Source organism: Melospiza melodia, chromosome 1 (genome assembly GCF_035770615.1).
Source record: "Melospiza melodia melodia isolate bMelMel2 chromosome 1, bMelMel2.pri, whole genome shotgun sequence".
NCBI classification, from domain to species: domain Eukaryota; kingdom Metazoa; phylum Chordata; class Aves; order Passeriformes; family Passerellidae; genus Melospiza; species Melospiza melodia.
The window spans coordinates 25,290,160-25,304,323 of record NC_086194.1 but is presented as its reverse complement, the minus strand read 5'-3'; the positions used below and the strand labels follow the sequence as shown (position 1 = coordinate 25,304,323).

Genomic DNA, 14,164 nt, shown 5'->3' with positions numbered 1-14,164 from the left:
GATACTGTAACATTTTAAATTGTAGCTTCAGGAGAACCTGGTTGAAGATTGCTACGCGATTATTCAGAATATCTGATGCAACTACTGAAGAAGTTTTATTTTGTGGTTGGAGACTTTGTTTTGCTATCAGTGCTAATGATTAAGTAGGCTTTTCATAAAGATGAAGTTAACAGGACCCTTTACAGTTGATGCACTTTATTATGCAGAATGGTCTGGTCCTGACTGAGAGGATTATATATCCCTTTCCCAAGTGAATGATCAGTCAGGCTCTCAAAGAGAAAATCAGAGTCCTATTTCTCAGCTGACTGAACATTCTGCCAGTTGAAAACCAACACAAATATTAGAATGGTCAAAGAACGATATTATTTTTTCTCAGCTGACAAGTTCCTTTCAGATGCCATCTAGGGAAATGAAAGAACAGACTTGTGATGGAACATTAACTTCTGCAGCCCACTCAAACATGTGAATAATGAGATGAAAAGAAATTACAGATCATGACAGAGCAGCAGTGAGTGACTGATTTTCAACCAGAGAATTTTACAAAGAATACCAGTCGTGAGCTTAATGCCTTCTAGCTGAGGTCAAGCATACCCTTCAGAAAAACATTCACTTAAATTTAAAGTAATGGATAAAGTCATGACATCTTGAGGTGTCAGCTTCATTTCCCTTCATAATTTTTAAGCCTATGATAAATCAGTACTTGGCCTTCAACATGATATTTTATTGCCAAGATCTCTAAAGACACCCCCAAGCCCAATCTAGAAGGCAACATAGTTCAGTAGTTTCCAAGTAACATTACTAAACTTTGCAACCCCCTGCCTTCTAGAGTCTTCTGCTTAAATTTTTGTGGGGTTTCCACAGCAGAACAATTTTTTGCCTGGCTGAAAAGTTAGAGGTGTTCAACAAGGAACATGTTACTGCAATGTATTTTTTAGAAGACATCATCAACATCTTAAGAGTTTATTCCCACTCTTATTTATAAACAATATTTTCATATTGTTTATGACTAATATAACAAGACATTAATGGTTAAAATCAGAAAAGGAGAATGCAGATACGTTGATTTAATTGCTTACATATCAGAGAAGTAATATTTTACTGGCATGAAAATTTACAAAGTTAAGCACTTTATTTTTAAGGACAAAATGAAAAATTGTATGGGTTAGAAGATTTTTCAGAATTCTTTTCATTATTAAATGATTACATAGTAAAGTTTTTTCCTGTCTCCTGAGAAGAGGTTGACTTGCTTTTTGGCAGGTATTGTATAATACACATATCAGCAGGTGTTGTAGAACACACAGATAACTGTGTCCCATATGATATGAAATATTTTATGTTGAAAAGGAATTCTTTAGCTTGCACATACCAAATAAGCAAGCAGATTTTGTATTAGCACATAGGACTACACACACCATTTCACTTCTTTACTGGGCAAGGTTTATGGTACAGCTTCCTATTCCAATTAATTAATGTACTTTCAGTGCTGTAGGTGTGAAAACCGAACCCCAGAATAGAAGACTATCCAAAGTAAGTAGTATGAACAATCTGTATTAGTAAACTTTAAAGGAATGCATTTAGTAAAAGTTTAAATATTCAGACACACTAATTATTTCCTTAATCACAGAATAATCAAGGTTGAAAAAGATCTTCCAAGACCATCCAGTTTAGCCATCAACCGAGCAGCTCAATCACTCCTAAACCACATCCCAAGTGCGACATCCAGATGCCTCTTCAACACTTCCAGAGACAATGACTTCACCACCTTTCTGGGCAACTTATTCCAATGCCTTTTTAATTGAAAAACAGCTCTAATATTTAATCTCAACCTCACCTGACACAACTTAAGGCCATTTCCTCTCACCCTTTCACTTGAGACATGTCAGAAGAGACTGACTCCCACCTGGTTACAACTTCCTTTCCAGCGGCTGTGGAGAGTGATAAGGTCATCCCCAAGCCTCCTTTTCTCGAGGTCAAACACCCCCAACTCCCTTTCATAAGACCTGTGCTCCTGACCCTTCACCAGCTTTGTTCCCCTTCTCTGGCCACACTCCAGCACCTCAGTGTCCTTCTTGCAGTGACAGGCCCAAAGCTGGACACAGCACCCAAGGTGGCCTCACCAGTGCCAAGCACAGGGGCACAGTCCCTGCCTGGGTGCTGCTGGATACACTACTGCTGGTCCAGGCCAGGATGCCTTTGGCTTTCCTGGCCACATGGGCACATCCTGGCTGATATCCAGCTCCCTGTCAACCAGCACCTCCAGTCCTTTTCTGCTGAGCAGCCCTCAAGCTGCTCCTCCCCCAGCCTGCAGCCCTGCCTGGGGCTGCTGCGGCCCCTTTGCCTTGGTGAACCTCATGCAGCTCTGATGTGAACCCAGGCAGGACTGGCCCTTTGCCTTGGTGAACCTCATGCAGCTCTGATGTGAACCCAGGCAGGACTGGCCCTTTGCCTTGGTGAACCTCATGCAGCTCTGATGTGAACCCAGGGCAGGACTGGCCCTTTGCCTTAGTGAACCTCATGCAGCTGTCCTCAGCCCATAGCCTGTCAAGATCTCTTTGCAAGGACATCATATGCAGAGAGACCAAATTATCCAATGTTGAACTGAATTATTTTTTTAGTATTGCCTATCTAAAGCTGGCTTGAAGCCAATAGAAGAGGTGGGAGCTCAACACCTTAAGAATCGAAACTACTTTCAAAAGTGACGCAGAGTTTGGAATCAGCAGCCTTACTCATGCTAAAGCATCTGGGTTCTCAGTAGTCACAAACACTTATCTTTGGCAACTTTGTTCTTCTTTAAAAGTCTAAACTCATGGAACCAATTTAGTTCTTCTCAGAACCACATCAGTTACTTGGACCTTTCCAATGAAGTTGACCAACTTTACAGCTTGGATTACCGTGACATATGTTAAGCAAACAACTATTCCCTATGAAAATCATATTTTATAGTAACTCTTGCTGATAAAATTTCCAAATACAAAGTCTCGTTTACCTGCCATCTCTTTCTGCTGTCCCACCCTCTGTTACTGTTTTGACAAATATTCCCAGTTTTTCAAGGCCTGCATCAGCTCCAACTCCCATTCCAATAATGCTTATGCCAAGTCCATCTTCATCTGTGAAAGAGGCAAGAAAAAGCAGAAAATTCTTACATTTATCTGTACATTATTAGGTAGGTAAGCATTTATGCTTTGGTTCCTCTTGGCTTTCTTTGTCAATAACACTAATATTACTTTGATCCCTTTTAAGAAAACTATTTGACTACCATTTAAATTACACACAAAAAGTATCACCTGCAGCCTTATGAGGAGCATAGAACAACAGACAAGATTTTTACTCCTCCAGTAAAGAACGAACGTATCACAACAAACACTGTGTAAAATCATGTTAATGGAGTATCACTAAACAATTCTCTTAAGAAGATAAAAACTGCCTGTCTCTGAGCTGCTTCTTTAATTCCTCACTGAACAATTCCTGAAATCCAAAAAGCCACAGTGAATACAACCAACTCATGGAAATTCGAGATAGACTCTGTAGGTATGTGTAGGCTTCCTCAAACTTGTATGTCAGTGTCACAGGAAGTGGAAATGACACACAGACACGGTACCTTTTTCTAGCTCGACTGGGAAGAGCTCCAACTTTTCCACACGCTTCTCAAGTTCATATTCAGCTGATGCAGCCACTGGGTCAACTTCATCATTTCTCCTGTCATAGTCCTCATTAGAGTATGTATTGAAAACCTGTGGAAATAAATCAAAAATCATTCAGCTATCCACTCCAAAAAAGACTTCCAAATTATTATATTAGCTACTACTTTTGTCTTGTGATATTGCAAAGTTTGAAAAGGCTTTAAAAGACAAATTTCTCCTGCTCATTCAAACTTCAGGTTTTTAAATTTGTGCTTTTTTATTCAAGGAAGCACAAGTATGGTTGCAAAAGTCAACTGAGTGTAAGTTTCTATTGCTTTTGATTATAAATTCAAAAGGTGATCCCTAATGTCTACGTTGGTCTATGCATATAAATAATTAAAATAATTAATTTAACTCATTAAAAATGCACTATTAATAAACATTAACAGAGTCAAATACATTGAAATTATAACCTGTATAGTGTTTCTGTATTAGTCTTTAGGCCTCATGAAGTTTCAGTTAACATTCATCCAAACAAAGCTTGACCTGAAGATTACTAATCTACATTTACATCACCTATGAATATCATGGGGATTATGTTCCATATTATGCATTAACATTTTTAGAATAGCAATATACACAGCCATTGGGGTTTCTTTTAAGCTAACCAGGTTTACAGGTTTATTTAATCTCTAAAGCAGTAATTTAACAGTGACTGAATTAACTTGATTATATTATTTATGCTACCTACTATCATACTTTCAACATGGCCTTCAACCAGTGATTATTCAGACCGTCAGAAACATTAGTCAGGAAAAGAATATTTTCATATTTTAGAGATCAGAGTTTGCCAGCCTAATTCATTAAACTGTCTGCACTTGGCAGTAAGGAAAGAATATGTATTACTAGTGGTAATAATTTTACTAAGCCTCAGTCCCATGGATATATCATATTCATCACTTCAAATAAAGGAAAACAACTTCCCACATTTCCTCTTCCTCTTTTACAGACAACCTACAGAAGACATCATTGCGTGGCCACGTTTTCCTTTACCATTAATAGTATAAAACACTGCACCCTGCTAGATAGCTACACAAACATTCCAAAGTTCTCCAGAAGCCTGCTCTTTTACAGCCCTGCTTGGAGGCTCTCTCACGGTGTCCCTGGATGGAGCACACATGCCAGCTGGCTGCCCAGGGCAGTGACAGGAGATGGGTCACTGCCACCTGGGGTTTCACCTGCCTAAAGAGCTGTTAGTACACATCCATTTCTTTTAAACAGCAAATATATTAAAGTTGAAATATGAAAATACTTTTAAATACTACTGCTAGTCCATTAACTATGCTATGGCCACCACAAAGCTACCAAAAAGACAGCAGTGATTCAATGGCAATTTTAATACCCATTCACATGGGTATTTCACACCAATGTGAAACATTTTGTTTTCTCTTCCAAGAAGACGGAAATGATAAACATTTTACAAGAAATCACAAACCTATCTCACATGGATTTTTAGTTATTATGATGCAAGAAGAAGGCTGCTTTAACAAAATTATGCTCCTAGAAATCCTTCATAAATACATTCAAAGCATAAGTAAAATAAGACACATCATGCTGTCCAGTGCTGCTGAATGTTTTATGTTGCTGTAGTATCTGTAAGAGTGGAGAGAAGCACAGACTGAGAAACAAGTAATGCAATTCAAGGCCACCATTTCTATCCTGACTAAAAACAGATAAAAACAGCTGGAAGAGTCCACTCAACAGCGATGAAAAAGTGGTACAACTTCCCTGCTAGCTTCCCTTCTCTGTGATTTGGTATCAAAGGCAGCAGTTTTTATCCACTAAGGGTTCCATGATCAAGCCCAATCTCATTCATGCTGCAATCAACCAAAATAAGGATCAATCAATAGAGTGAGACTCAATTACAACAACACTAAGCTGAGGTTTGACCATAAACCTTTAAGTTTGAAATGCAGCAGACATGCAAGCAAGTACAGGTTAAAAACAACAGCTGTGAATTTAGCTTGAATCATGTAATTTATTAACATGATGAGAGAGACCCATACCTCAAATGCGAACAGAGATTAACTGCATGAAGGTAAAGGAATATACTGCTAGCTGGATACAAAGAACAACTGAGAGAGAGGTATAGGGGAAAATTATGTCACAAAATGAGTACATTTACTTCTGGATTTCTTTTCATCATGTTAACTGGCACCATTCTTGTCCTTGTGTTCAATGAGTGGCATGAGAATATTGTGGAAGCAGTTTTAGATTTGTTGCAAAATGACTGGATACTCTTCAGGATAATTTTCTTTGAAAGCATCAAACCATATACTGCATTTGGGTTTGGGATGATTTTTCTTTAATCAGATTGGACAGAAGATATGGCTTTTTGGATTGTGCCCACTGTTTTGAAGTATTTTAATAATAGCACTAAAATGGAACTAAATATACTGTTGGTGATTGAAAGTTATCATTATGTCTCCAAATACATCACACTATTCCTATCTAGTACCTTCACTCTGAGACTGTAGATCCCTGATTGCACAAAGCTCTGTGTTTCCTACCTGGCATCAACTCACAGTCTTTTGTACACTGGTCATATAACTTTGTCCACTGCCTTCAACAAGGCAGTTGTCTCCCCCTGAAAAGGGGAAGAAGAAGAAGAAGAAGAAGAAGGATATTCTTCTATGTCATTTATCTCATTTTGTGTAATCACATTTCATAGTTGACTGATTCCATTAAATGAATCTTTGGGTGTTAAATTGAAGTAAGGAAAATTTTCTTTCTTTATGAAACAGTCTATCCACCAGGGTAATGAACTGCTTGCTCAGTACAGTCATGAGAACTGTCACTCAAGATTTTACTGCACTAAAAATAAGATAAACATTTATAACTTCTTCCTCACAGTATGGTTAACTTGATTTAAGTACAACTATTTCACCACGTCTGCTGCTGAAGTGTTTTCCAGAGTGTGTGTGGGATTTCAGACTCATGGGAATTCTCCAATTCCCTGTCATTGGACAGATTTGGTTTTACTGCCACTCTGGCCAAGTAGCCAGTACAGTAAAGTCACAACTACAGCATATGCTGAGTTGGAAGAGACCCACAAGAATCACAGAGTCAACTCTGTGTCCTGTATAGGATCATCCCCAAGAGCCATATCACAAACCATTCCTCATAAAGCAAGCTCTTTTTCTAGTATATCCAATATAGTATCTTACTCTCTGATTTTACCACTACAAGCATTTAGGGGAAAAAAAGTTTTCGTAGAATTCACTTGTGACATTTTCTAGGATTTGAAACAGCACTTGTGGAAAACAAAAAGCCGACAGTGGTGACACATTGAAAGAAGCCCTGAAGAGCTGCTGTTAATAGAACATACTTCTGTGTTCTCTAAAGTGACAGAAAAAGGGGTCATCAGTGATTCATCCAGAACCAATATAGTAACAAACTGTAATATGAAAGAAGTAGGTATAATTGTTAGGCACCCTGGGTAGTATCCCCAGGGAAATCATACATACACACACTGATCATTTGCTTCTCTTTGGCAGAGCACAAGCTAGAGAAGACATGTCACTAACTATAAAAATACATTGGTGACTAATTCAGAAAAAAACCCTACATTTTTGTTTTAGTAATTCATCTTCAGAAGTAAGATCAGAAGGATAAAAATTGATTATTCTTGAAAAAAGGCAAAGTTTCCTAAGTTTGGGGTGACTTCCCATAGCTCTTACCCACCAATAATTTACAGAATTTAGCTAACAGTAACCAGTAGGTAGTGACAAGGAGTTTTTTTATTTTTTTAAGCAAGTCAGAATGGAGATAACTCTAAAGAATCACATGGGCCAACCAGCTTGGTGCTACATAAAGCACAATTGGTGTTGCATACTATAAACTGTGCAACATAAAAATTGTCATATCTGACATAAGGCTGGGAGAATTGGGTTGTTCAGCCTGGAAAAGAGAAGGCTTTGGGGTGACACAACTGTGGCCTCCAACACCTGAAGGGAACCTACAAAGAAGATGGAGAGAGACTATTTACAAGAGCATATAGTGACAGGACAACGGGGAAGAGTTTCAAATTGCAAGGGAATAGATTTAGATTATCTATAATGAAGCACTGAGGATAACCCCTCTGGCTGTGCTGAAGCAGCTAAATGAGGAAATCACAATTTGACCATTACCTTCTGCTTTAAAATCTTTCTACAGCATAGCTTCAGGGAGGAGAGGGAGCTCTGGCAATGTCTGAAATTGGTGACTCTTTTTAAAAAAAGTTTTTTCTCTGCAAAGTGGTTGCTTTGTCAGAGTGCAAGGCAGTGAGTCAGTGAGGAGGCTTCCTGCAGCTCTCCTGGCTTCATGCTCCCCTACAGCCTGTGTGGGCATCAGCTGCCACCAACGCTTCAGCAAGGAGGAGACAAATCCTCCCAAGAAGCAAGTGCAGGGATGAGACACAGATGGGAATCAGACATCAGCAATACTGAAAGAAACTGCACGTCTAACAGCAAATCCATGCCTGGGGTTTCCCTCAGAAAGCTCTGTATGAGAAAGATCTGTTTTCAGTGTCCTGAAATTCTGGCAAAGAGACCCGCACAGCAGATTTATGTTTCTAAAATCCTAAAAGTATCTGGGCCCCAGACTCCTCCATTCCGGAGACCTCTTCACACATATGACAAGCCAAGAGCAGCTGCCGTGACACACAGACAAACTGTTCCATTTTTTGGAGTAAACTGGAAAATATTCTCTCTGTATACTCTTGTTTTAGACAAATGGAACAAGCTACCAAGTCTTCTACCTGTCGGAACATCACGAAGACCATTTGTAGTAGAAAACCACAGTGTCACTGTCCTGCAGCTATGCCAACACATCTCAGTTTGGATCCATACACCTCTAGGCACCACAGCATGTCCTCCTAAACCCAAACCATGCCTCAGTGGCATTTCCTGGGGGGACACAAGCATTAAAATGCATGGGCTAACTGCACACATTCATTAGTCCTGTGACATAAGGATGCATTTACATGGTCTAAGCAGTTAAAGAACCAGCCAGACTCCTCTGTTAGGCTTCTTTCACTGAAATCAGACAAAAAAAAAATTATTATTATTTTAAATTTCATACACTGCAGTTTTGGACCAAAATACAGAACCAAAATTGCCTATGGGGTACTGCACATGGAACACCTCCCCTGCTCCTGCTACTTGGCTCACTTTTAGTGCCAATTTTTTAGATTATTAGTTTCCATTAAGTAGTTTCCTAGAATCAGTGAAAGTTATTGTTTATATCCACTTATTATTTATTCAGTGCATACTTTTTTATTGCTGATGTACTGGTTTTATTACAATTTACATTGCTACTTGTCTACGTAGCAGAAAAATACAAAATCATTGTAGCTGGAAATGAGATGCGTGCCTCGTGTAAAAACTTCATGCTGTTACTCTTAGTTAAAACAGGTCAGAGGAATTAGCAAGTAAAAGTAAGCCCTGTTACTGAAGAGTAAAACCTCAGCTCACATGGAACATGTACTTCTATTAGGGCTGCTGTTATTTGTTTTAGTAAGTGAGTAAAACAGCAAGGTGCACTGAAACCTGGAGTTGACAAAGATATCCAGACAGCCTTATCTGCATATTCCTGCTTTTTGTTGTTGTTGTTGTTTTTCAGGTGGCTTGGTAGTTTTTTTGCGGGGTTTTTGTTTTGGTTTTGTTTTTTTTTAATACGTGATGAGTTACAGTTCCATGCAGATTTTTTTTTCTCGCTTTTTTTTTTGTCATAACCATTAATATGAATGGGAAATTGAAATACTGTCTGTTTTATATTAATGGTACAGGCTAAACAATTTTCAGTCAATTCTCTTTGATGAGTTTTGCAGACCTGGGTCTAAATCTTGTCTGACAGTGGGCTGGTTTTTCTAATGCAGCAGCTTGGATGCAACAGTGGAATGGGAGGAGGTATAAATGATAGTGAGGTGGCTTCCCTGAGTCTTACTGATCATATAAAAATCCCAAGGACACTTTTTAAGCGTTGTGTACTTCACAGGTACACTTCATTTGTAATTCATCCCTTTGCCTGATCTTGCCTTTTTTTAAACTTTACTTTGCACTACTTTAACTTACCAACAAAAATGTACTTTGCAACTGCTGCTATCTATTTTTGGTCAGTTGTTGACTACTTAGATATAGAGAATAAAAAGGTTTGTGTTTTTCACTACGGTAGTTTGACAATTGCATGGAAAAGAGCCCAGAGACAACCCTGCATTCCCATTAAGCTCAGAGTTCTTCCACAGGTCCCTCCTGGCAGACCTCACAGATGCTTGAGAGATTAGAGATGTGGGTACAGCAATTTAACACCTTTGTATTTACCGGAGTGTGGTACTGACCTACAAACCTGAATGTCTTTAGCTGAATTTTCCTGCATCAAGGAAAAGTAAAAACATTTGCCTGCAACTTGAGAGTGTCTCCATTCAGCAGAACAAAGTAGTAGTTGCAACTAGAGCACTCAAACAGCCATGTTATACAAAAAAATATAAAAATATGAACAAGAGTATTTAAGAAGAACATGAATTTCCAATATAACAGCAAATATATTTTATCACTTTTTTGGCAGTTCCCTCTATTGCCAAGGTAACAAACTAGCAAGCTCAATAATTCATTGTATCTTTGAACATTGAAATAAGCACATAAAGGAGAACGTTCGAAGTGAGCAGAGTTTGACAAATTAATTAAAACACAGTATAGGCTCAAATCTCAACTCTGGTGTCCAAACAACTCCAAACAGATAGGGGAGCACAAAGCAAAGTTCCAGATCCTGTCCTTAGACACTTATTCCTGAATCTGCTGCAGTATTTCTTCCAGATCCTTGCACTGCTGCCAATCTACATCCTAATTCATGGTGCTATTTTTCCTCTGCCTTTAAGTGTGGCACATGAAGTAGCCAAGAGTAAATGCTGCTTCTGGTACCAATGAGTACAGACTGCCATAGAGTAGCAAAGTCACCATGAATCAACAAATCAGTGTTTCTTCTCCCAGCAATCTCACTCTCCCTCAGCCTACAAGTCAAGAGGTCTAAATGCAGAGTAAAAATGCCACAAATGTTCTCAGAGGCAAACACTTGAAACAAAATATTGATTATGCATAAAACATTCTACTTAAAATAAATCTCAGCAGGGATAAATTGAGTAACCTGCATATTCACTAAAAATGACCCCACCAAAAATTTCATAGGCAATTCCTTTTATTCCCTTACAGATGCTACATATGTTAAGAAAATATTTCAAAGGAAAACAAGGACACAAAAAAGTAAATACAGGCATTAATTCAGAACACTTGCTGTGTAAACTACAAAGAGATGATTCATCCAACCTGAGTTTTATTGTGAAATTATAATATTTTATAAATGGAACAAAAATTAATACAATTCTTTATAAACACATATATAGAAAATCTTTTAAATGTGCTATAAATAGTACACATTCCTATCTATCTCTTTACTTAAAGCAGAGAAAAAAGCAGAGGGGGAAGAAAAGAGCTAGATGGAAACAGTCTGCCTTGGTGTCTGATTTTCTCCATATTACATCAACACAAATCCTATTGGGCTTTTTAATGGTGCAGAATTGCAACTTTCCCAAAGGTTTTTTATGACTCTCTCACATACCTTGTCTCAATTCTAGCAGCTATGGAATTTGGCACTAATTGCCCACCTTACCAATACTCCTGCAGACACAGCAAAGGCTGGGGAGAGGGAGAAGGATCCCCAGTGACAGAAACCAGAACACTTCACAGCCTTGCCTCAGACCAAGGGATAAAAAGCAAACACACTTCCACACCAGACCATAGCAGCAGCCCTCAATCTCTAAAGCTGTCCCACCATCACTTTGCACAATAACTAAGTTCTAAAAATCTCAAGAGAGGTTTGGATTTTTTTTTAAATGAAAATTTCTTAATGAATTCTTTAACTGAGATGAGACTTCTAAAAATAATGCTTACAGTCTCAAGATGAGTGGGGGAAATTCTATTATATTCTACTAAGAAAAACTCAGGAGATGTAATAAATTCTTATTTAAACATATACTATTAATTATACGAGTACACAGCTTATGAGTTAAAGAATAGCAAAGTATGACATTCAATATTAGACAGCCCTTCAAACAGTGTCCTGTACAGGGTAAACATATTTCCACAATTTCAGACGGCACACGTTACAGAGGGTATCTATTCCGTTTCTAGTACAAGCAGATATTCCTCTACAGTAACAAAAACACTTATGATTCTCTGGATTCTAAAGCCTTTAGTAGCCTATTGCTGCATTCACATTAACATCACCATGCAGTGATGTAAAAGAAACCCATTAGTGGGGTGTTGCATTAATTTGGTAGGAGTGTTGCAGCCCTACAGCCTCTTAATGCCATTGCTTGTGTATAAAAATGGACAAACAGGCAGAGTGTAAGAGGATTAACTGAAAAGCTTCTGTAATACAGCAAAAGGTTTGCTGTGTTTTGTAAACATCTTTCAAACAGAAAGTGCTATGCCACGTTCTCAATGCTAGACCACTACTCAATTACTTTATATTTAGACTTAACAATTCCTTAATTGCACCTACAGGCAGAATTCATTTTGGCTTGACTGCATTTTTGCTAATGATAGTTTCACATTCACACTGTTTAGTACAATGCACTGCATTCCAGTAAGATGTAAAAAAACTGCCTAGAGTAAGCAAAAGAATGTTTATCCATTAAGCATCCATACCTAGTGTATTACATTACAGTTAATCACACCACCACTTCAAAAATGAGGCCGCCTGTGTTTCCAGAGGAATTCAGCCTTCCTAATGCTTCCTAATATGGTAGGTGGGGTAAGAGACTCTTACACAAGCCAACAACAGGCATTCCCAGGGCTGACAGCATAACTGCTTCAAACACACCAGCTCTAAGTGCAATTTAAAATATGGTATTAATGCAGCAAGAACCAGAAGGTTACAAATGTGCACACAAAGTGTATCCAAATGAATAGACAAAGAGAACGAGGGATCATGGGGATAAACCGGTATTAATGAATAATGCTAGCTTGGGATGAGACTACAGTAATAATACCACAAAGTGGGGATTCAAGATAAACACTCTTAAAGTGACTCAATTCAACATTATTTTTGGACATTTTTCAACTTCAACATTTGCTATGACATCAGGCACAAATACATTACCCCCTTAAAAACAATAGCAAAATTAACTTTATCAACCCCAAAGGAAGACTCTATCACAGCTGGTTTTCACTCTGCCCTGTGAATTCTGGAAAAATTAAATGAGTAGAGAAACTAAAATGAGTTTTGCTCACCCGAAGACTTTACACAATTCTACTCTCTATGCCCAAATTTACTGCATAAATTCAAATTTATTCCAGACATTATCTATACACAAATCTGTGACAGATTTGAAGTTTTGGAGAACCAAACGCAAAGTGTAGCACCCACTGCTGTGGGAAATTGGGAGGATGCACTTATACATGCGCATTTTGGGACTGGGGTTTTGTTTTAAAGCATTTTGCTCTATTTTTTCCCCACAAGAACACCTTGCTTTACTGTTTTGGTATTGACCAAACATCTCTCTGTGCACTCCCTTAATAATCCCTGCACGCTGCCTTTGGGCACAGTGGCAGGTAGGGCACCATGTCCTCAGACCTCTGTTATTGGATACAAAGGCAGACACGGCGTTAAATGCGAGCTCAGGGCTGTTCCTGCCACACACCAGCAGCAGAGATGGCAAACTCTGGACTTTCAGAACTTACTTAGGCCCCCTGAGCTTTCTGTTTTCCAGATGCAGCTTCTTGACCTGCTTCAGTCAGAAAAGTGAAGCTCGACACAAACATTTCACCTATGTGAGAAAAACTAAAATATGTGGCATGGCTTTCTGTCCAGACTTCTGCCCTCCAAGCAGAGGAGGGAAAGTGCTGTTTAAACTGTGCAGTGACACAGAACTCTAAAAGCTACAGAAGAACCTCTCTGTATGTTGTGTCGATGCAGGGGCATCTCTGAGCTCAGTTACTGCAGCAGCTGAAGAGAGAGAGCAGCACACAGCTGGTATCACTGTCACTCACAGGAGCTGTATTTTGGCTACAAACAGCTGCACATTTCTTTTAGAAGTAAAACAGACACCATTTAGCAGACGCTGGACATACTCCAGATAGCAGATCAAAATGGGTGTAATCTCTGTATGAAAGGCTATAAAGCCAATACAGTAAGCCTTTCAGTTATCTTAGCGTGATTTTAATGGGCACCCCATTGTAGTGAAATGAATGAAGAAAACATACCAAATATCTCTATAAAATAATGACCTTTAAATATTTTTCAGTCAGCCAGTGTTCATCATCTAAGGAAACTGGCAAGGATGTGACTCTTGTCTAAAATAAGAGCTGTGAATGAACAACTAGAGGAAGACAGCAAATTAATCTTACAAAACCTTGCTGCAATATATTTACACATACCACCTTAGCTATTTTCATGAATCCCTAAAAAAAAAAAAAAAATTTATACATCCAAGTTTTTTTAGAAGCCCA

General features: G+C 38.5%; 1 protein-coding gene across 5 annotated transcripts in view; it reads right to left on the bottom strand.

Annotated features, from left to right (window-relative positions):
* The window catches only part of PPP1R9A (protein phosphatase 1 regulatory subunit 9A), a 128,113-nt gene that overhangs the window by 56,300 nt on the left and 57,649 nt on the right, over positions 1–14,164 (bottom strand). For all 5 annotated transcript variants that reach the window (XM_063151630.1, XM_063151622.1, XM_063151638.1 and 2 more), the window contains exons 3-4: positions 3,599–3,731; positions 2,987–3,107 (exon numbers count right to left, since the gene is read on the bottom strand). In XM_063151630.1, the coding sequence (XP_063007700.1) occupies positions 2,987–3,107; positions 3,599–3,731 (254 nt within the window). The remainder of the gene's footprint in view (positions 1–2,986; positions 3,108–3,598; positions 3,732–14,164) is intronic.